At 44.6% G+C, this 22862-nt stretch overlaps 1 protein-coding gene across 4 annotated transcripts; it reads left to right on the top strand.

Moving 5' to 3' along the window:
* The first annotated feature begins 28 nt into the window (after nt 1-28).
* On the top strand, nt 29-22518 carry HSDL1 (hydroxysteroid dehydrogenase like 1). 4 transcript variants are annotated; one of them, NM_001194551.2, is given in 7 exon segments: nt 29-128; nt 5742-5825; nt 9450-9511; nt 13575-13800; nt 14468-14913; nt 15124-15351; nt 20032-20784. In NM_001194551.2, coding segments are annotated over 4 exon segments (993 nt in total). In that variant the 5' UTR covers nt 29-128; nt 5742-5825; nt 9450-9511; nt 13575-13580; the 3' UTR covers nt 20131-20784.
* Nucleotides 22519-22862: the final 344 nt, after the last annotated feature.

Raw genomic sequence — 22862 nt, 5'->3', positions numbered from 1 at the left:
GCCTCCGCCCCCGGCGCGTGCGCGAGTCACGTGAGGGCGCGGAGCGGCAGTAGCTGCGGCGGCAGAGACGTGGGCGGTGGCCGCGCGGGTCTGGCGGGACCGGTTTGGAAGACTTTGCCGCCCTGCAGGTACCGCGCCCCCAGCGCCCTGGGCGCCCTCTCGCGGCCCTTCCGCCCCAGAGCCCGCCTTGGACCCCTCTGCGCCAGCCGGCTGCTTAGCCGGACCCCTCTGAGTTCTCACCACGCCCCCCAGGCCCCGAGCCCCCTCCGCGGCATCCGGCCCCGAAGCCCCTCGGCGCCCCTGACCCCGGGAAATCTTCGTCCCTCCGTCCCATGAGACTCCTTCCTTCAGACCAAACACCCCCAGCCCCGCCCCTTCACATCTCAGAGCCCTCCTTCCGCCGGCTTCATCCCCACGCCCCCCGCCGCGGCGCTGCACCCCCATACTCTCCCTTCCCCCGGGCCTCTCCCCCCAAACCCCGAACCCCGTTGTCGCCGGCGGGTGCCCTGCCCTCCCTGCAGCCTCTCACCCGGCTCCTCCCCCGAGCGACCCCAGCAATCGCCTCCTTTGTCGGTGCTTCTTTATTCTCCTTTCTAAACGATTTGGTTTGAGTTGTTGTTGCCGTGTTTTTCTAAAATGGAAATAATTCAGAAGAATTGAGCTCCTAAAGAAAGGGCACGCCGATTCCTCGTGCAGCGGTCCTGGGTTCAGATAGGATTTCCGAGTTTGCTCGTGTTGACTGGGCCTTGCCGGGTGCTGGAGGGGAAGGGCTGGAAGACGAACCAGGCGGGTCCCTGTTCTGAAAACGTGCCACTCAGACACAGCCCCAGAAACCAGATCGCTGCAGCGCCCCTCGGTGATCCCAGCAGGATGTGTACAGTTGACTGCGAGGTAGTCTAGGGGTCTCACAGTGGGCTTCCTGGCAGGACTCTGTTTCTTTCTACACCTCCATCTGAATTGCAAGCAGCCCTTTCTGAGTTGTGGGGTGTTGGGTGTGCTACTTTACCTCTGTGAGCTTCAGTTTCCCCATGTATAAACAGGAGAATCTGGCTGCGCTTTATAAGGTTAATGAGAGAATAAAGTGAGACAATAGGAATAAAGCACTTAGCAGCATCTTTTGCATAAAGCGAGTTCTCAGTTTTACTCTGACCGCCACAGATATCCAGTAGCTAATATCAAACACAATAATTGTGGCTAATAGCTTAGGTCTGTTGAACACTCATGGACGGGCACTGTTCTGAGTGCTTTCTATGGACCACGTCATTTTATTCCTCTTGTAGTTCTTAGGCAGAAACTGTTATCCCCTTTCTTGCAGGTGATGTGAGCAACGTGCAGAGAGAGGCAAAGTAACTTCATTCAGGACACACAGCTCTTAAATGGAGAGGTGGATTCCAACCCAGGCAGGCCCCTTTCAGAATGTGTGTGTGTGTGTGTATTTATTTATTGAGACAGTCTCGCTCCGTCGCCCAGGCTGTGGTACGGTGGTGCCTGCGATCTCAGTTCATTGCTACCAACGTCCCCCCCGCCCCAGGCCCAAGCGATTCTTGTGCCTCAGCCTCCCGAGTAGCTGGGTGGGATTACAGGCGTGTGCTACCACACCCAGCTAATTTTTTTTTTTTAAGTGGAGACAGGATTTCACTGTGTTGGTCAGGGTAGTCTTGAACTTGTGGCCTCAGGTTATCTGCCCGCCTTGGCCTCCCAAAGTTCTGGGATTACAGACATGAGCCACTGTACCTGGCTGTTTTTGGTTTTAATTACTGCAGGAATATTGCAGGGGCACAGAGTTGAACAAATTGGTGGTACTTTTTTTTTTAAGTAGGTTTTTAAAATTGAAATGAAATACCCATGACATAAAATTTATCATTTTAGCCATTTTAAAGTGTATAACTAGGTAGTTCTTACCATAGTCACAATGCTATGCATCCATCACCAGTAACTAATTCCAGAACATTTTATCACCTACAAAAGAAACCCCAACCCCATTAACAGTCATACCCCTTTTCTCCCCCCGTCCCTCAGCAGCCCCAATTTATCTTCTATCTGTGGATTTGCCTACGCTGGACATTTCATACAAGTGGAAACATACAACATACGGCCTTTTGTATTTGGTTTCTGTCCTTTAGCATAATGTTTTCAAAGTTTATCTATGTTGTAGTATGTATCGGTACTTCATGCTTTTTTATGGCTGAATAATATTCCTTTGTATGGGTAACACCACATTTTGCTTATTCATTTATTCATTGATAGATAATTTGTTTGTTTCTGCCTTCTGGCAGTTGTGAGTAGGCTGCTGTGAACATGCAAGTAGGAGTTTTTATGTGAGCAAAAGTTTCTAATTATCTTAGGTATCCGCCTAGGAGTGGGGTAGTCTGAATATTTTAATTCTTATTGCACAAATACAGACATGACAGTGAGGAGTATTGGATCTTGGACTAGATTCCAGATTTCTGATTCCATGTTGCTGCTCTTAGGCTCAGCTTCATTGTGCGTTTAGTCCTATACCAAAAATTGGCAGTGAAGGCAAATAAATCCCAAAAAGTCATGATACACCAATGACTAACTTTGTCAAACTGCTGACACAGAGTATGAGAAGCTTCTTAGATTTTTTCTCAAGAGTTAAATTTGAAGCTTTGAACACAAAGCAGTATTTGGTTCTATTTATTAAATAAAATTGTTTACAGCAGCATGTCAGGTGCTGAGGAGGAATATAAAGATGTGTGAGATCTGGCCGGGCACATCCCAGTACTTTGGGAGGCTGAGGCGGACAGATCACGAGGATAGGAGTTTGAGACCAGCCTGGCCAATATGGTGAAACCCGTCTCTACTTAAAAAAAAAAAAATACAAAAATTCGCCAGGTGTGGTGGCACGCGCCTGTAGTACCAGCTACTTGGGAGGCTGAGGCAGAAGAATCGCTTGAACTTGGAAGGCAGAGGTTGTAGTGAGCTGAGATCGCACCACTGCACTACAGCCTGGGTGACAGAGAGATACTCCGTCTCAAAAAGAAAAAAAAAGAAGTTGTGTGAGATCCCAGCCTCACACCATCACAAAACACCAGGAGGATTAAAGACTTAAACTGAAAAAGCAAAAGTGTATAATTTATAGAAAATAATTCAAAAAAATTTCTTCATGACCTGAGGCTAAGGAGGGACTTCTGAAAGAAAACGTAATGAGTACAAACCCTAAAGCAGAAAGATTGATGCATTTGTCTATTTCGAAATTAAGATATTCAGCCAGGTGCAGTGGCTCCCACCTGTAATCCCAGCACTTTGGGAGGCCAAGGCAGGTGGATGGCTTGAGCTCACGAGTTCGAGACCAGCCTGGGCAACATGGCGAAACCCCATCTCTACCAGAAAAGAAAAAAAACAAAAAACAAAAAACCGGGCTTGGTGGTACATGTCTGTAGTCCCAACTACTTGAGATGCTGAGGTGGGAGGATGGCTTGAGCCCGGAAGGCGGAGGTTGCAGTGAGCTGTGACCATGCCACTGCACATCAACCTGGGCAGTAGAGCCAGACCTTGTCTCAAAATAATAATGGCACATTTAATTCATCAAAGACACTGTAATGAGACACAAAACATACAGAGAGCTAGTATCTAGACTATTTAAAGAATTCTTACAATTCTGAGAGAAAAAGAAGGAAAGGACAAAAGATAGGAATGGGCGTTTCAAAGATTACAAAACACAGACAGCACATACGTATAAAAAGGACTGTAGCCTTATTAGTAACCAGGGAAATGTAAATTAAAACCATAACGAGATACCATTTCACAGCCACCCTGTTGGCAGAAGGTGAAGCTTTGGATGCTACCAGCCAGTGACATTGAGGAGTGGCACAAACCTGCTGCTGGCAGGAGTGTGAATGGGTTCTGCTTTGCAAAAGCATTTGGCAGTGGAATGCATGTGGCCCAGCAGTTTAACCATGGGCAGATGCCTTTGAGAATTCTTGAACAGGTGTGCAGGAGATGGGGACAAGTGCTCCCTGCAGTGCTGTTCCTTACTGTAAAGTCAAAACCAACAGAAACAATGCATGTGCCCAGCACCAGCAGCAGGGGGATCTGTGAACTGCAGTGCATCCGAACCGTGAGATGCTGTGCAGCTGCAGAGGAGGATGGACTACAGCTGCAGGGGCATAGATGAGTCTTGGGAATAATGTTGAGTGAAAGAAAGAAGTCACCAAAGGGTCCATACAGTGTGGCTCCTTTACGTGAGGTTCAAAACCAGGCAAAACTTGGCAGTACTGTTACTGTTTCAGAATACATGCTTGGGGTATACAGCTGTTTTGTTAAAAAAGTCAGAGTGACTACCCCAGAATTTAGGAGAGAGGCTGCCTCCAGGATAGAGGAGGGGTTGTAATCAGAGGAGCAGCGTACAGGACTTCCAGGACACTGGTTTTGTTAAGTAGACTGGTGGCTAAGTGGCTGTTTTATTGTTCTTTGAACTGTGCATAATACGTTTTACATACTTCTGTATATATTTTTAAAATTTTGCCAGACGCGGTGGCTCACGCCTGTAATCACAGCAACTTTGGGAGGCCAAGATGGGTGGATCACTTGAGGTCAGGAGTTCAAGACCAGCCTGACCAACATGATGAAACCTCATCTCTACTAAAGATACAGAAATTAGCTGGGCATGGTGACAGGCACCTGTAGTCCTAGCTACTCGGGAGGCTGAGGCAGGATAATTGCTTGAACCCAGAAGGCGGAGGTTGCAGTGAGCAGAAATGGCACCATTGCACTCCAGCCTGGAAGACACAGCAAGACTCTGTCTAAAAACAAAATTTTTTTTTGGTTACAGAAAAATTTGCTTTCTATACATCTCCTGCCCTCCAGAGGCCTGTGCTCTCCTTGGACAACCAAGAAACCAAGATATAAGCAGGTTGAGTGTTTAAATAGAATCCAGAGCAGTGTGTGCTAAGTGCCACATGGGTGAGAGAGATGGAGAGGAACTCAGAGGCGGGGGCAGTGCCACGGCCTGGGGAGGGAAGAGACAGGAAGGAAGTTTCTCCCCAGGGCTGGCATGCTGTTGGTGCTTGTCAGGAAGTGATTGAACTGAGGAGAAGGCATGGGACTTGAAAGGTGAGGAAGAACAGAGGATTTGGAGTGCTGAGTACAAGGCAGATTCACACTCTGAAAAAAAGTAAGATTTCTTTGAAAAAATGTTTTCAATGAAAACAGCCATAGCCCTGGAGCCTTACTGAAAAGCTGGATAATCCCAGCGGGTAAGGAGCGGGACCTCAGGTCTACCCTGGTCAGTCGAAGATGACAGGAATCTCTCAGACTTTCTGGCTCCTGAATACACATAGTGGTTTTAGCCTAAGGGAGGCTGCAGAGTTTTCAGCTTGTCTCTTCGCTGTCCTGAAAGCTGAACTGACTGTTCATCCATCCCTTCCTCCCACTGTTTGTCCTTATCCCCTGTGGCTGATGTAACAAATGGCCACAAAGGTAGTGGCTTAAAGTGACCCAGATGTCTCTTCCTCCTGGAGACGGGAATCTGCGATCATTCTGACTGGGCCAAAGTCAGGGCGTCAGCAGGGCTGTCTTCCTCTGCGGGTTCCAGGGCAGAATCCTTTTCCCGGCCTCTGCCAGCTTCTAGAGGCCGCCCTCCGTCCCTGACTCGTGACCCTCCCGTCTGTCCATCATCGAAACAGCGGCACAGAGCGCCCTCAACTCGAGCGCTCTCTGACCTCTCCCTCTGTAGTCACATTGCTCTCTGTCTTTGATCTTCCTGCCCCCCTTACAAGGACACGTGATGACATTGGACCCACCCTCCCCAGCTCAGAGTCCTTAACTCAATCACATCTACAGAGTCCCTTTTGCCACTTAAGGTAATGTATTTACAGGGTCTGGGGATTAGGCTGTAGATATCCCTGGAGGCCATTACTCTGCCCAGCACACTGTTGTTCACTGGTGCTTTGATTGTCTTTCTTCTGTCCTACTTGCTTTGTCTTCTTTAAAACCCTGGCCAGTCTGCCTTGTGTTCTTTTACCGCCCGCCCCACGTCACATGCATTTGGATAGCTTGGTGATGTCCATGTTTCAGCCAGGACTTTCCTCCCAGAACTCTTGGTTCATGAAGGTTTTTGTATTTGATTGGATTGCCCTTTACACTGCTAGGTGGAGCGGAGTCCCCTTCACTGTGGAGTGGGATCGGGTTACAGGCCACAGCAGTGGTGCTTTGAAGAGGTGACTTTGCTCCTTGCAGTTATGACCATAATTGTCCCATGACGCTTTTGCAGTTGTAATGTTTCCTGTAGGTTTTTGATGACTCTTGACCTGTAGAAGTAGAAAATGCTTAAAAGATAATAGTGAATTGCTCTTCTTTTTCTAGTTTGGAGACAGTTCTGGTTTTGTTTTGTTTTGTTCACAGATGTTTTAGTTTTCTGCAGAGATGAGAAAACAAAGCTTAAAAATTTTTTAAAAAAATTATTTTATATTTTTCCAACTTCATTGAAGTATAATTGACAAAGAAAATTATATAAATTTAAGGTGTACAACATGATTTGATATGTATATACTTTGTGAAATGATCACTACAACCAAATTAGTTAAGACATTCATCTCCTCAGTTACTTTTTTATTTCTTTATGGTGAAAACACTTGAGATCTACCCTCTAAGCAGATTATAAGCCTACAGTTCGGTATTGCTCACTACGCTCACCGTACTGTACATTAGATCTCCAGATGTATGCATTTTATAATTGAAAGTTTATACCCTTTGACCAAAACTTCTCACCCATGCCCCCACCTCTAGCAACCACCATTCTACTCTGTTTAAGAAAACAAAGCTTTAGAATAACTTTTTGCAGGTAGATTGTACAGGAATCAGAATTTTACTGTGTTTTAGTATTGCTTTCCACATCATGGGTTTCTCTAGGTTGTAGGCTGCCTTAGTCGGTTTTGAGCTGCTATAACAAAATACCATGAACTGGATGGCTTGGAAACAGCGAACACTTTTCACAGTTTGGGAGGCTGAATTGTCCAAGATCAAGGAGGTGGAGCCCTCATTATCTGATCACCTCCCAAAGGCCCTCCCTTCTAAACCATCATCTGGGGGGTTAAGATTCAAGACCAAGAATCGGGTAGTGGGTCCGAATGCTCAGACCAGACCGTAGCACAGGTTAATATCTTTCACTAATCAAGCCACAAAACAGTAACGAGTCAGACACCTAAAGCAACTTTGACGAGTCTTGATATCTACATATGCCTTAGTGGGCTTCTAGGCTTAAATGTGTGATAAATTCCTTTGCAAGTTTCAGTGAGAGGCCATGAGCTTTTGAAATGTGGTGGCTTTCTTTTGTCATGAGAAAAATGTTTTCCATCATGTACAGAGGGTAGGGAAGAAGATCGAGAGGAGGGAATGAGTTTTAATTGCCAATTCTCTAACGTTTTTGGCCCATCAGGGTGTGAGAGAATATGTGAAGTGTCTGGTGAGGCTGAGGAGCAGCAGAGGCCACAGAGCCTGTGCTCTCCGTGTGGCCCACCTTCATCCCCAGCTGGGCGACGAGGGCTCAGGACTCCTCCCCTCCCCTGCTGCGTTACCTCCAAACAAGCCCCACCAGCTCCCTCCCTTGGTGCTCGAGGAGGAGGTCCAAGCACTCCAGTCTGGTGTGAAGGCGTCTCCAGTCTGCCTCTCCCAGCCTCCTTCAAGCCTGTACGCCTGCACACATGGGGCCTCACACGGGATGGCACAGCCTGTGCTGTCCGCGCGGGGGACTTCCCAGTGTTTCCTGAACAGGCCAGATCCTTGACAGTGCCGAGCCTTTCTCCGTGGGCCCAGGCCTGGGAGGCCCCTTCCCTCCTCTCTGCCCAGAGATTCTACTCACACTTCAAGACCCATTTCACCCCAGTGGCACCCTTGCCACCTTACGTTGCAGTTGCTCGGTGTATCTTTCTCTGACTTCCGTGTATACCGGGTGGCACGGAGTCCTGGTTTATTCATGATGGTGTCCTCAGTCTCTAACGCTTTGTATTTTTCATTGCTGTTCTAGAAGTTTGGTTTTCCATGTAGATCTCGAGAGACTGTGGGACCAGTGACCATGTGTGTTTAGGCCCCTTCGCTGTGTGTTCACTATCCATTCCTAAATCGGCATTTGAATGTATCAGTGTTTTGTGGGTTTTGTGGATGTGAGTCAGATCTCTTTGTCTTGAGCTGCCTCTGAGGAATGAAAAACTTGCGTTTCTGTCCATCAAGGCTGAGGACCAGACCTTGAATGCCATCACCCCCTCTGATGTCTGTGATTTTTAAAATATACGTGGCAACCATAATATTAACACATGTTTAAGGTACTTGCACATGATGGTCGTCCCCTGACAAGATGGCGAGGGGTGTCTAGTGGGGGTGTTGAGAAGCTGGGCCATGATGGGCTTGAAGCCTCTCAGCCCCAGGTTCCTGTACTCACCTCTGCAGTGGGTGTGTCTCCTCTGCTGGCCTGAGTGGGAGGTCCCTGGTGGGTTTAGCACACAAGCTTTTCTTTCTGTAAAGGATCAAAGGAATTTGTGGGTGGTCTGCTCCTGAGCTGGGGGCTGAGATGGAGCCTGCCGTGCGGAGACCGAGAGCCGGACAGGAAAAGACTCTGCCTGTGGGCTGCAGCCAGAGATGTGGTAGTTTGAGCTTCTTTGTGCCAGGATTTGTGGAAGGTGCTGGAGAAACAGAGAGGAGTAGAATTTGGCCTCTGCACTGGAGGACTGCAGCCTGCTGGGGTGGTCAGAGGCAGAACAGTTACAGCGCGGTGTGCGTGGTGGAGGAGAGGGAAAATGTGGACCAGAGGTTTCCTTTCATTTCCTCAGCACCTGACCCACTCACAGCCTCAGGGGGCTGCGCCCAAACACAGTGGGACACCTTCCTCCCTGCCACCGTGCCAGGAGATTAGACAGGTGGTGGACACCTGAACTCAGGTAGGCCAGCCAGAATCCCTGCCAGGAATTTGGAAAGAGAGGCCAGGACAGCCTGTGGCAATGTGGATGTTCCAGGGAACGCTGCAGGTGGAACTGAAGAAGGGGTGTGCAGAGCGAGGCAGCGGGAGGCCCATGTGAAACCCAGACAGGCACCAGGCAGAGAAAGGCACCGAGGGCAGCTGTGGCTGCTCCCTTCCCCGACGCCGGCGTGGTGCCTGGGTGGTGGTTCCCCAAGGGTCCCTGGGATTGGAATGGGCTTTTGTCCCATTCGATGAAATGTTCCCTAAGAAAAAAGGCATAGGGAAAGGGGGGCATCCTCCAGCTGTTCCTGAGGACACATGCACTGTGTCCCCAGCAGACGCCAGGCGCTTTTCTTAGTCTGAGAGGAGGGTACTTGGTGCTTAGTACATGGTTTGCTGCCGTACGGAGATTCATGGCGTAAAAATTTTTGTGTTTTCTTGATTTTTGAGCACTTGGATGTTAGTTTAATATAGTTTTCCCAGCTGAACTAAGAGGAAAAGAAAAGCATTTGTTTCTTGTTGGTTTTATTCACAGATTGGCCTTAAGAGAAGGACAGAGCCGTATACTGCTGACGACCCAGAACTGGCAGACAGAAGGTAAGAGACCCCAGGGCAGGTAACGACCTCAGCAGAGAAACTGGGGCCCCCTGTGTTGTCAGCCACCTTTTGCTAGATATTTACTTCAAAAAGGTTCAGATTCTTGAAAAAAATCAGGCTGAAGGAGGAAGCTTCCATGAGTGTGGGGTCCCTCCATGAGGCATGCCTGACCTTTTTGTAGCGAGAGCCTTACTCTGTACACTTGGAGCAACTAATTTCCCCACAAATACTGCTTTGACTACAACCCATTGATCTTGATATGTAGTATCTATTTTTTCTTTTTCTTTTTTTTTTCTTATTTATTTATTTTTTTTGAGACAGAGTCTTGCTCTGTTGCCCAGGCTGGAGTGCAGTGGTGCACTGCAAGCTCTGCCTCCTGGGTTCATGCCGTTCTCCTGCCTCTGCCTCCCAAGTAGCTGGAACTACAGGTGCCCGCTACCACGCCTGGCTAATTTTTTATATTTTTGGTAGAGACAGGGTTTCACTGTGTTAGCCAGGATGGTCTTGATCTCGTGACCTCGTGATCTGCCCGCCTTGGCCTCCCAAAGTGCTGGGATTACAAGCATGAGCCACCGTGCCCGGCCCGTAGTTATCTATTTTTTCATTGAAAACATTGTTTTAATGTATGCCTAGATGTATGCCTACCTGTTATTAGAAGAATAAGCTTAATGTTCCAAGTGTCTAGGTTTCTTTAGTCATAGCTTGTTATTCCCAGTTTTATTACGTTTTGCTTGAGAAGTCCTGGTACATACAGGTAATTACATATAGGTCATTGTTTTTGCATTTACTTTCTTCATGGCCATGTGTTTGATTAGTTATGACAAAAGGCACACACATGTTTTATGAGTTATTTCTGGAACTCACAATTTAGGATGGTCTAACATAGAATATCAGGTGTTTTTTTGTTTTGTTTTGTTTTTTGGGTTTTTTTTTTTTTTTTGAGATGGAGTCTAACTCTGTTGCCCAAGCTGGAGTGCAGTGGTGAAATCTCAGCTCACTGTAATATCCACCTGCTAGATTCAAGTGATTCTCCTTCCTCAACCCCCAAGTTGGGTATGCACTACCGCACCCAGCTAATTTTTGGATTTTTAGTAGAGATCAGGTTTCACCATGTTGGCCAGGCTGGTCTTGAACTCCTAACCTCAAGTGATCTGCCTGCCTCGGCCTCCCGAAGTGCTGGGATTACAGGTGTGAGCCACTGTCCCTGGCTGAAATCTCAGTTTTTACTGGTCTTATAGGATATTAATGTTTTAGGCATGTCTTTGGGAATCTGTTTTGGGCATGTCTTTGGGAATCCAGTAATTATGACTGTTCAAGGGCTGCAGCCAGTGTGAAAACTCTGATACCTGCCCCGTCATCAGCATATCCAGCAGCAGGAGGGTTGTGGGAGGGGCGGTGGCGCGGCTTCCTGTCATGCACATCTGGAAACAGGCATGCTCATTTGCTACCCAGAAGGGGGGCCCTAACTTTGAATATATTTCAAAGGATTGTCAATCAAAGGATTTGGGAGCAGTAAGGGGTATTGGTGACTGCTGTATGGAAGATTGCTCAGAAAAAAGAAAGACTTCGTTGAACTAGACAGCTCATATTTTAGGTGATCTCAGCCAATCTGGTGCATAAAGAAAAATTACCCCAAAGGAGCATTTATTTTAGTTGTTTTTAGCTTAAGTATTTGGCTTATGTACTTAGGCAAATTTAAAATGTTTCCTTTTCCTGATGAACTTTGGCATTCTCATTGCGGGAGGTGAGTTTCTGTGCACAGAGCCCCAGTGGGCAGCATTTTACCTGTAGGGAATAAAGGGGCCCAACTTTTCATTTGAGGAAAACTTTTTTGTTTGTTTGTTTGTTTTGAGATGGAGTCTCACTGTGTCACCCGGGCTGGAGTGCAGTGGCCCGATCTTGGCTCACTGCAACCTCCACCTCCCAGGTTCAAGCAATTCTCTGCCTCAGCCTCCCAAGTAGCTGAGACTACAGGCGCCCACCACCATGTCCAGCTAATTTTTGTATTTTTAGTAGAGATGGGGTTTTACCATCTTGGCCAGACTGGTCTTGAACTTCTGACCACCCGCCTTGGCCTCCCAAAGTGCTGGGATTATAGGCATGAGCCACCATGCCTGGCCGAGGAAAACATTTTTTAAACTTAATGCCACATTAGCTTAATTTGGTAACTTCATATGGTAGCAATATCAACTTCACACGGTACCACTATGGAACTTTCTGTTTTTGAGAGATTGTTTCCTTACCGTAGGGCATTTAGGAATCCTACTGTTTCTCCACTTCTTCAGTTTTCAGTCACATTTATTTTGTATGTTTTGTTGATTTGTAATTAACACTACACAGTTATATATATTTATTCAACAGTTTTTAAATTATTTTATATGCCTTTTGTCACAATATGGTGCCGTTCCTGTGCGTGTTCCATTTCAGTGGTTAATTTGTTTTCTTCTGCTTGATTCCTTTTTTACTGTGCAAAACTTGGTTGAGCTCAAATTACACTGCAGTGGAGTAGGAGGTAATTCGCCCATTCTTTCTTAAACTTATGCTAATTTTTGCTGCTACTGTTGGGTATTTTCTTAGGTTCCAGACTTTTTTTTTTTTCTATTTTAAAGGGATTTCTTTAAAAGTGGCCACCCCCAGAAGTTTTATATTTCTTTTTCTTTTGGCTTAAAATCAATGTTCTTTTTAGAATATAAGCTGTGTCCTTGGGTTTGTGTGTATCTGAGTTCCCTGTAATATAAGTGTAGTCTATTGCAGTCGTTTTGATATTTTGTCTTTCACAGGATGAACACAGTTGGTTTAGCCTGATATGAAGTCCACTCACTCGGTCTGTGGCCAGGGCCCCCCCTGCCTGGCCTTGGTCCACTTCTGCAGGGTTATCTCTGATTGCAGGCACACATCTACCAGATCATGTGACATTTTACATTATTTTGTTAAATGTCTGTGTCTTCACCTAGGGACGGTCATTTAGTTCATCTGTGAATCCTTCAAATCACAGTACATAGAACCTAGTAGGTGCTTAGTATGTGCTTGCTATGTGGACACTCACCAGAGTTGTGTTGGACTTTTCTTTCCTCAAATGTAAGGGACCAGGCAACATGATGGCTACAAATTAAGTTAGAAGATGGAGGAGTGCTCACTCTATTGTCATTTGAGAAGCCATTTTTTCCAGGCTTGGAGGGTATCTCTTTAAACAAAAAAAATTTTTTTTAAATTGATGTAAAGGTTTTTGAAAGCCGAGTTTTGTCTCCAGTGGATTGTAAGCTTTTGAGGCCAAGGCCATGTCTTAGTGCCACCTCTGTTTCATCTCCTTTGTCCCTACACAGGTCCTCCGTACTTGCTGATTGTGAATAAAGCAAAGAAATACAGGTACCTCTGCTGTATGAATTAGAAGCTTTGTGTTTGTTATTATTAGACTAGGAGCGTGTTTCAGGTGCAGAGCATACTGTGTTTGTCTCTGTAGCCACAGCATGTAGTGTAGTACCTGATTTTAGTGGGAATTTGGTAACTTCTGGTAGTTATCTTGGTTAGTCTCCTTGGAAGAAAGTAACTTTATAAGCTACAGATGTTAAATGATGAGATCATAAATTGACTGAATCTCCAGGCATGGTGGCTCACGCCTGTAATCCCAGCACTTTGGGAGGCCAAGGTGGGGGCGGATCACCTGAGGTCAGGAGTTCGAGACCATCCTGGCCAACATGGTGCAACCACATCTCTACTAAAAATAAAAAATTAGCCAGGTATGGTGGCATGTGCCTGTAGTCCCAGCTCCTTGGGAGGCTGAGGCAGGATAATCGCTGGAACCCAGGAGGTAGAGGTTGCAGTGAACCAAGATCACACCACTGCACTCCAGCCCAGGCGACAGAGTGAGACTCTGTCTCATAGATAGATAGATAGACAGACAGACAGACTGAATCCATGGGTCACGTGCATTTGAAAAGTTATTGTTATTTGAATGCACAACTGACAAGATCTGATGCCCTCAGCTGGATGTCTTCACTCAGACTGTGTATGTTCCTTTAATTTATTAACCAAAGAGGCTCTCTCTCTTTCCTTCTCCCTGCAGGTTGCCATGGCTGCTGTTGACAGCTTCTACCTCTTGTACAGGGAAATCGCCAGGTCTTGCAATTGCTATATGGAAGCTCTAGCTTTGGTTGGAGCCTGGTATACGGCCAGAAAAAGCATCACTGTCATCTGTGACTTTTACAGCCTGATCAGGCTGCATTTTATCCCCCGCCTGGGGAGCAGAGCAGACTTGATCAAGCAGTATGGAAGATGGGCCGTTGTCAGTGGTAACCTACTTTATAATCAAAATAATCTTTTCTATGAAGTCAGATGCATTTTTCAAGGAGCTATTGAATTTAATGTGATGTTTTTATGGGAACATGCTGATAAAAAAATAAAACTTATGGCTCCTGCCGTGATTATGTTCACATTTTCTTACTGTTCTCATCTTAGGAAGAACTTGCCTCATGATTGGTATCCTTCCTATTCTGCTCTCTCCTGTTCCCAGGCCTCCTCCAGACCCACTTCCTACCACTTGCTTTTCCTTTTTGTTCTCTGTTTTAAAATCATCTTTAGAAACTGTCACCACTTTCAGAAATGCTTCACGTATTTTGAATTTCATTTTAATTTATGAAGATTTCCCAGAAAAGCACCTCCTGCCACTCATTCAAGCCAGATAATAGTTTGAAAACAAATTCCTACTGTGTCTCCTAATCAGTATGGTGAATGTAAGATAACTCCCTGTCTGTGTGTCAGGATGTCTGGGAGAGTGTTTAGCATGCGCCCTTCACATTCCTGACTCAGCAACAGTGCCCTTGACTCGTAGACATTAGAACTCACTTGACTTCTAGTGTGAATTTTTCTCTGACTAAACCTGACAGGGGGTACTTCAGGTCCATTTTAAGGGTCACACCATGAAATGCGCATGCTCACTTTTCCTGACTTGCATCCTAGGTGCAACAGATGGGATTGGAAAAGCCTACGCTGAGGAGTTAGCAAGCCGAGGTCTCAATATCATCCTGATTAGTCGGAATGAGGAGAAGTTGCAGGTTGTTGCTAAAGACATAGCCGACACGTACAAAGTGGAAACTGATATTATAGTTGCGGACTTCAGCAGCGGCCGTGAGATCTACCTTCCAATTCGAGAAGCCCTGAAGGACAGAGACATTGGCATCTTGGTAAATAACGTGGGTGTGTTTTATCCCTACCCGCAGTATTTCACTCAGCTCTCTGAGGACAAGCTCTGGGACATCATAAATGTGAACATAGCCGCCGCTAGTTTGATGGTCCATGTCGTGTTACCCGGAATGGTGGAGAGAAAGAAAGGTGCCATCGTCACGATCTCTTCTGGCTCCTGCTGCAAACCCACTCCTCAGCTGGCTGCATTTTCTGCTTCTAAGGTCAGATATTACTTACTGGAAGATGAAATCCTAATACCACAGAACATTTATTAACAATTGTTTGGTCTGATTTGTTGAACTCTTTGTCAGCAACTCACATTTGCTTATCCTGTATTTTTTCCTGAATTGATAATAAGCAAATCTTTTTTTCTCCTGGATTTTCAAGTTCACCCAGAATTAAAAGTCTTTTCCTTCCCTCTGTCTCAACAGGCTTATTTAGACCACTTCAGCAGAGCCTTGCAGTATGAATATGCCTCTAAAGGAATCTTTGTACAGAGTCTAATCCCTTTCTACGTAGCCACCAGCATGACAGCACCCAGCAGCTTTCTGCACAGGTGCTCGTGGTTGGTGCCTTCGCCAAAAGTCTATGCACATCATGCTGTTTCTACTCTCGGAATTTCCAAAAGGACCACAGGGTACTGGTCCCATTCTATTCAGGTAGGAGTGTGCTTCAGGTCTCATAATTAGATTAATGCATCCTGAACCTTTCTCAGTGATACAGAGGAATCTGATTAAAGCCTAAGATGAGAATTATAAATTCTGACTTTGAAGCCTGACACTTAATAATTTTGGTTAAGACACTAAATTTTCTTTTGTGAGATTATTACATTAAGAATTTTCAAAATTCTTTCAAAGTTCAATCTATGTGGCACCTCAAAGGTGAAATATACTGCTTTGGCTGGGGTGTGGTGGCTCATGTCTGTCATCCCAGCACTTTGGGAAGCTGAGGTGGGCAGATCACCTGAGGTCAGGAGTTTGAGACCAGCCTGGCCAATATGGTGAAATCCCGTCTCTACTAAAAATACAAAAATTAGCTAGGTTTAGTGATGTGTACCTGTAGTCCCAGCTGCTTTGGGAGGCTGAGGCAGGAGAATCGCTTGAACCCAGGAGGCAGAGGTTGCAGTGAGCCGAGATCGCGCTACTGCATTCCAGCCTGGGCGACAGAGCAAGGCTCTGTTTCAAAAAAAGAAATATGCTGCTGTAAGTGGATGGTAGGACTATAAAAATGCTAAGTATTTACATGGGAATTTCAAAGTAAAAGATTCTAGTACTGCTTGAGGACTACCTCTAAGTTAAAAATATAATCCAAAAAAAACCACAAAACCACAAGATAGGGCTATATTTCATGTAACCATTTTATCAAATAATATATCCATATAGTCTTAGACTAATTTTTTCAAGCAGCACAGAACTTTTATTTTAAGTTTATCGTTTAGGCGTGACAAAGGATTGGGACCTTTTAGGACTTTGGAAAGTAAGTGGGTCAGATATTTGAAATTGTGATCCTAAGTATTCATATGAGGATGCATCATTATTCATTATAATATATTTGAGTTCCTTTATCTGGTCTAGTAAAGAGTTGTGCCCTAGTTTAGAATTTTTTTTTTTTTTTTTTTGAGATAGAGTTCTGTTCTTGTTGCCCAGGCTGGAGTGCAGTGGTGCGATTTTGGCTCACTGCAACCTCCGCCTCTCGGGTTCAAGCGATTCTCCTGCCTCAGCCTCCGGAGTAGCTGGGATTACAGGTGCGTGCCACCACGCTTGGCTAATTTTTTGTATTTTTAGTAGAGATGGGGTTTCACCATATTGGTCAGCCTGGTCTTGAATTCCTGACCTCAGGTGATCCATCCGCCTCAGCCTCCCAAAGTGCTGGGATTACAAGCATGAGCTGGCTGGGTGCGGTGGCTCAAGCCTGTAATCCCAGCACTTTGGGAGGCCAAGGCCGCGGATCACAAAGTCGGGAGATTGAGACCATCCTGGCTAACACGGTGAAACCCTGTCTCTACTAAAAATACAAAAAAATTAGCCAGGCGTGGTGGTGGGTGCCTGTAGTCCCAGCTACTCAGAAGGCTGAGGCAGGAGAATGACGTGAACCCGGGATGCAGAGCTTGCAGTGAGCCGAGATTGTGCTACTGCACTCCAGCCTGGATGACAGAGCAAGACTCCGTCTCAAAAAAAATAAATAAAATACAAGTGTGAGCCACCACACCTGGTCCAATTTTTTTTAAAAAATATTCGGAGTTTTCTTAATTACCAAACAGATATTTTTGGGACTGTTTGCATAAAGAGTATTAGATTTACCACTACCAAATAAACATATATGTATATCAACAGTTACTTATTACTTTTATGAAAATGAGAGCTTAATAAGAAGCAGTTTTGGTCGGGCATGGCGGTGGCTCACATCTCTAATCCCAGCACTTTGGAAGACTGAGGCAGGTGGATCACCTGAGGTCAGGAGTTCGAGACCAGCCTTGCCAACATGGTGAAACCTCGTCTATACTAAAAATACAAAAATTAATTGGTCATGGTGGCGCACGCCTGTAGTCCCAGCTACCTGGGAGGCTGAGGCAGGAGAATCGCTTGAACTCGAGAGGCAGAGGTTGCAGTGAGCCAAGATCATACCACTGTACTCCAGCCTGGGCAACAGAGCTAGACTTCATCTCAAAAAAAAAAAAAAAAAAGAAGTAGTTTTATTTAAGTAGTTGTTTCTAGGTCCTTTAATTACTTGAGAAAAGCAGAGAAACCAAAAAAGTAGTCTTAGAAGTCACTGACCATAAAATTTTTTTAGAAATAAAGATATGATGAGGATGGGGTTTAGATGCAGTAGATATTTTGACTGTATTTATAAAACACGAACATTTTACTCACAATTAAATTTTGTTCACATTGATAAACTTTCCTTGAGAATGTATTTTTCTGCCAAGAAATTCTGTTAAGCTGATTTAATTCCTGGAGTAGTTTTCTGTATAAAGTTGTTAAAACTTTCTGTTTTCATTTTATGTTACTCAAATTATTTTCAACACTATCATTTTTTATTTCCAATTTTACGTCAAAGATTTGATTCATCCTTTGCTTTTTGTCCGTGGCATATTTCTCTGGTAGCTTTTGCTGCTGTGATTTTCTTTGTTCACAGAGTGCGTGAGTGTGTGTGTGTGTGTGTGTGTGTGTGTGTGTGTGTGTGTCCTCCCTGGAGAGTAACCTGTGTCCATTTATTGACAAGAGGATTGGATAACCTTTATTATCATGCATCAGTTCAGTTCAAGGCTAGAATGTCAGTACTTGCCAAGGGCCTGTCTCTTCTCTTTCATATATGTGGTATTAGAACTTTCATTCAGTTCTGGACAAATCTGTTAGAGGAGTGTGGGCTTTCTCCACCTCAGCACTGTTGGCATTGAGAGTGGATAATTCCTTGTCATGGGGAGTGTCCTGTGTATTGTAGGATGTTGAGCAGCATCCTGGGCCTCCACCCACTAGATACCAGTAGCATCCACTCCCAGTGTGACAACCAAATCTGTTTTCAGACATTGCTGTATGTCTGCTGCTAGCACAAAGGCCCTGAATGAGACCCCTGAAGCAGAGCAGCATCAGCAGGGCTCCCTCCCCTGGTCCCCTGAGACCCCTCATCGTAGGTCAAGCTATCATCCCAACGTCCTGGTGTTTCTGATTGTTTTCTTGTTGAACTTTGTTCCATCCTACCTGACAAGCCCCACTTTTCTCATAGAGTACTAACCACGTATGCGTCTGTCTGTTCCAACGGATTTATTCCTATAATGATTTTGAGTTTTGTTTTTTTTTTTCTTTTGAGACGGAGTCTCGCTCTGTCGCCCAGGCTGGAGTGCAGTGGCGCGATCTCGGCTCACTGCAAGCTCCGCCTCCCGTGTTCACACCATTCTCCTGCCTCAGCCTCCCGAGTAGCTGGGACTACAGGCGCCCGCCACCACGCCCGGCTAATTTTTTGTATTTTTAGTAGAGACAGGGCTCCACCTTGTTAGCCAGAATGGTCTCGATCGCCTGACCTTGTGATCCACCCTGCTTGGCCTCCCAAAGTGCTGGGATTACAGGCATGAGCCACTGTGGCCTGCTGATTTTGTGGTTCTTAACCAGTGAACATTCTGTTTGTATCACATTAAGTAAAGATAGAATTGTATTTACATGCAGGACAGTCCAGCCTCATTACAGAAAGTAGGGTAGGTGGGTGGTGGTCATGCTTCTATTCCCTGTAGAATCTAGGGTAAGATCTTAGGCAAAACTAGGTATTCAATACAGTAGTGCCTGGCGGCTTTTTCCATTGTTATTTGTTGTGACTGGTGGGTATTCGTTGTGACTGGTGGGTATTCGTTGTGATTGGTGGGTATTCGTTGTGACTGGTGGGTGTTCGTTGTGACTGGTGGGTGTTCGTTTTGACTGGTGGATATTTGTTGTGACTGGTGGGCATTTGTTGTGACTGGTGGATATTTGTTATGATTGATAGGTGGGTATTTGTTGTGACTGGTGGATATTTGTTGTGATCGATTGGTGGGTATTTGTTTGACTGCTGGGTATTCGTTGTGACTCGTGGGTATTCGTTGTGACTGGTGGGTGTTCGTTGTGACTGGTGGGTGTTCGTTGTGACTGGTGGGTGTTCGTTGTGACTGGTGGATATTTGTTGTGACTGGTGGGCATTTGTTGTGACTGGTGGGTATTTGTTGTGACTGGTGGGCATTTGTTGTGATCGATTGGTGGGTATTTGTTTGACTGCTGGGTATTTGTTGTGACTGGTGGGTATTTGTTGTGATTGGTGGATATTTGTTGTGATTGGTGGGTATTTGTTGCGATTGGTGGGTATTTGTTGTGATCGATTGGTGGGTATTTCTTGTGACTGGTGGGTATTTGTTGTGACTGGTAGGTATTTGTTGTGATCGATTGGTGGGTATTTGTTGTGACTGGTGGCTATTTGTTGTGACTGGTGGATATTTGTTGTGATTGATAGGTGGGTATATGTTGTGACTGGTGGGTATTTGTTGTGATCGATTGGTGGGTATTTGTTGTGACTGGTGGGTATTCGTTGTGATTGGTGGGTATTTGTTGTGATCGATTGGTGGGTATTTGTTGTGACTGATGGGTATTTGTTGTGATTGATTGGTGGATATTTGTTGTGACTGGTGGGTGTTTGTTGTGATTGGTGGGTGTTTGTTGTGATTGATTGGTGGGTATTTGTTGTGATTGATTGGTATTTGTTGTGATTGATTGGTGAGTATTTGTTGTGATGGGTGGATTTCGTGCATTGGTCTGTGTACTTTTTCCTTCAGTGTTGATTTCTGGTTCTAACCTTACAACCTTTTTCTCTTTCATTTTTAGTTTCTTTTTGCACAGTATATGCCTGAATGGCTCTGGGTGTGGGGAGCAAATATTCTCAACCGTTCACTACGTAAGGAGGCCTTGTCCTGCACAGCCTGAGTCTGGATGGCCGCTTGAGAAGTTTTGCCAACTCCTGGGAACCTTGGTATTCCGACATTTGGAAAAACACATTTAATTTATCTCCTGTGTTTTATTGCTGATTATTCAGCATACTGTTGATTCGTCATTTGCAAAGCAGACATCATACTGTCAGAATGCTGTGAAAAACCTCAAGGGTGTGTGGATGCCACAGGATCAGTAATGCCTGAGGCTGATTGAAGACATCTACATTTCATGCTTTTTCCCTAACCTGTTCAAAAGTTACGCTTTTCTGTTGTTCTAGAGCCACAGCAGTCTAATATTGAAATATAATGTGATTTGTCACCTCGTATAATTTCAGATGTTGTTTTTTAAGGGAAATTGACCATTACACTAGAGGAATTGTACTAGTTTTTAAATGTGCATCAAGAAAGACTACTGAAAAGTATTATTTTATAACTAAGATTGCTGGTACTATTAGGAAGAATCTGTGTGTATTGTATAGGTCTAGCTGTTTGACTATCTGTAATGAAAATGCTGCACTTCAACTGGTATTTCATTAGAGAACCGTGTGTATGTACGTGTGTGTGTGTGTGCGTGTGTGGTGTCTTTGAGCAACTTTATTTATGGTTACCATATTTTTAAAAAGATTTTTTGTCAGGATGACTTAACATGGAATCTTAGAGGGTATTAAAACAATCTAGATTATTCCTTTTCATCCTAGATAAGCCTACCAAATTTCATGCTGTTGGTTTGCCATGAATAATATTACTTCCTACATTATGTTTTTGTTTTTTCAAATCTGCTATGGAATGAACTTATTCCTAGATTTGGATATGTAAGAGAAACCTGCAGTCATCTTTTGATTTATAAGGCAATCCTTGTGGATAAATAGTGATTTCTCAGCCTCTGACCCATTTTATAACTGAAATTTAGCCCTTTGCAGCTTGTTATATCTGGTTTTCCTACATTTTTCTATGTAATATTATTCCATTCCAGTAGCATTATTGATAGAAATAGTAAGTATTTATGGAATAGTAAAATATGGACAAATTATGTGTGTGACATGATATATCTGTCAATAAGTTAGAAGCTTATTCTTGGTCTGTGTAATGAATTTATGTATTGTAGTGAATACCTTTATTGGTGTGAAGATAATTATGCACAAACCCTCACAATATGCGTTAACATTGAAACCTATGAAATGTCCTTAGTTTGGGTCTTATAAAGCCAACCATTTTTGAGGACCACGTACCTAGTGCTTTGAAAACTATAAATCACTATATGAATATGACAATATGTGCACATTCAAAATTCAGAGCTTGGCATTGTGATACTGATGCAGAAGCTGGTAGATTGGTTGAAAGTCTGGACTCCTGTGGCATTTTTTTTGTGGCATGATTATCTGTCATAAGCAGACCTGAGCACAATTTTATGGACACAGTTTTGCCCATGGCATTGCCTACAGGATTTCCAGATGGGACTTGCACTCAGAAGATCAGCAGCCAACTCCAGAAGCTCTTCCATGCTCAGATCATGTCTTCAGAACTTAGATGTGAACATCTACACACTGGGAGATGCTGTCTGACCCCCAAGGTTTTGATGGAGTTAACTTGGAATCCTCTTGACTTCATGCCACATTGACGTGAACTTTGATGTGTCATAAGCAGCAGCAACTTCGTGTGAAAATATTGTGAGGTAGTTATATGTAAGGTTGCGTGGTCCAGTAATGTCTTAGATTGATAAATTAGGTATGGAATCGGAATCAGTGTTACGTGATGAGAATAGGTGAACGCACCGTGTCAGTGATGATGTAAAATTCTCTCCTTGGCAGGACATGGGCAAACGTGCTGATTGGTGCAAGTGTGGCGCAGAGCTGTCCGTAGCTGTAGTGAAAGATGAAGCGCAAGACCTTCTCTAGGTTTTCTAGCTTTCATTAAATATATTTTTTTCCCCAGAGCTAATTTGAAAGTTGATTGGACCACTGTGGATGGGGTCTCATTAATAATGTGGGAAATATGGGCCAAGCACGGTGGCTCACGCCTGTAATCCCAGCATTTTGGAAGGCCAAGGCGGGTGGATCACTTGATCCCAGTAGTTCAAAACCAGCCTGGGCAACATGTCCTGTCTCTACAAAAAATACAAAAATTAGCCAGGCATGGTGGTGCATGCCTGTAGTCCCAGCTACTTGGGAGGCTGAGGCAGGAGAATCGTTTGAGCCCGGGATGCAGAGGTTGAAGTGAGCCAAGATCGTGCCACTGCACTCCAGCCTTGAGACTGAGCGAGACCCTGTCTCAAAAAAAAAAAAAAAAAAGAAAGAAAAAGAACATGGGAAATATGAACCTTTGAAACTTAATCTGTGAATCGAAAGTTTAACAATAAAAGTAGTTGTTTCTGTTTCCTTTGAAAGTGTTTTGTTCCAGATGTTTGTAATTTGGAATGAGAGAATTTTTTTTTTCTTATAAGTGATTACAAGAAATTAACTTATGAACACCAGTGGTCATAACTGGTTAAAAGCTGACAAGTCAGTAACAAAATTGTTGAGAACAATGTACCTAGTCTTTGGAAGCTGCTGAGTTGACTTCTGGATCTCTGCCTCTTGGTAGGTTGAGTAAGGTGAAGATTGATTTGCTCGTGGAATTTGGCTGTGTGGAGGGAGATCATTGGTGATTTTTTCCATGAGCCATTTCAGTCTTCAAGCTAGATTGTAATGGATTCAAGAAAGAGTGGGAAGAAAAAAAGGGAAGAGAGCA

Source organism: Macaca mulatta, chromosome 20, assembly GCF_049350105.2.
Source record: "Macaca mulatta isolate MMU2019108-1 chromosome 20, T2T-MMU8v2.0, whole genome shotgun sequence".
NCBI lineage: Eukaryota > Metazoa > Chordata > Mammalia > Primates > Cercopithecidae > Macaca > Macaca mulatta.
The sequence above is the reverse complement of the archived record's forward strand: the minus strand, read 5'-3'. Positions and strand labels throughout refer to the sequence as shown.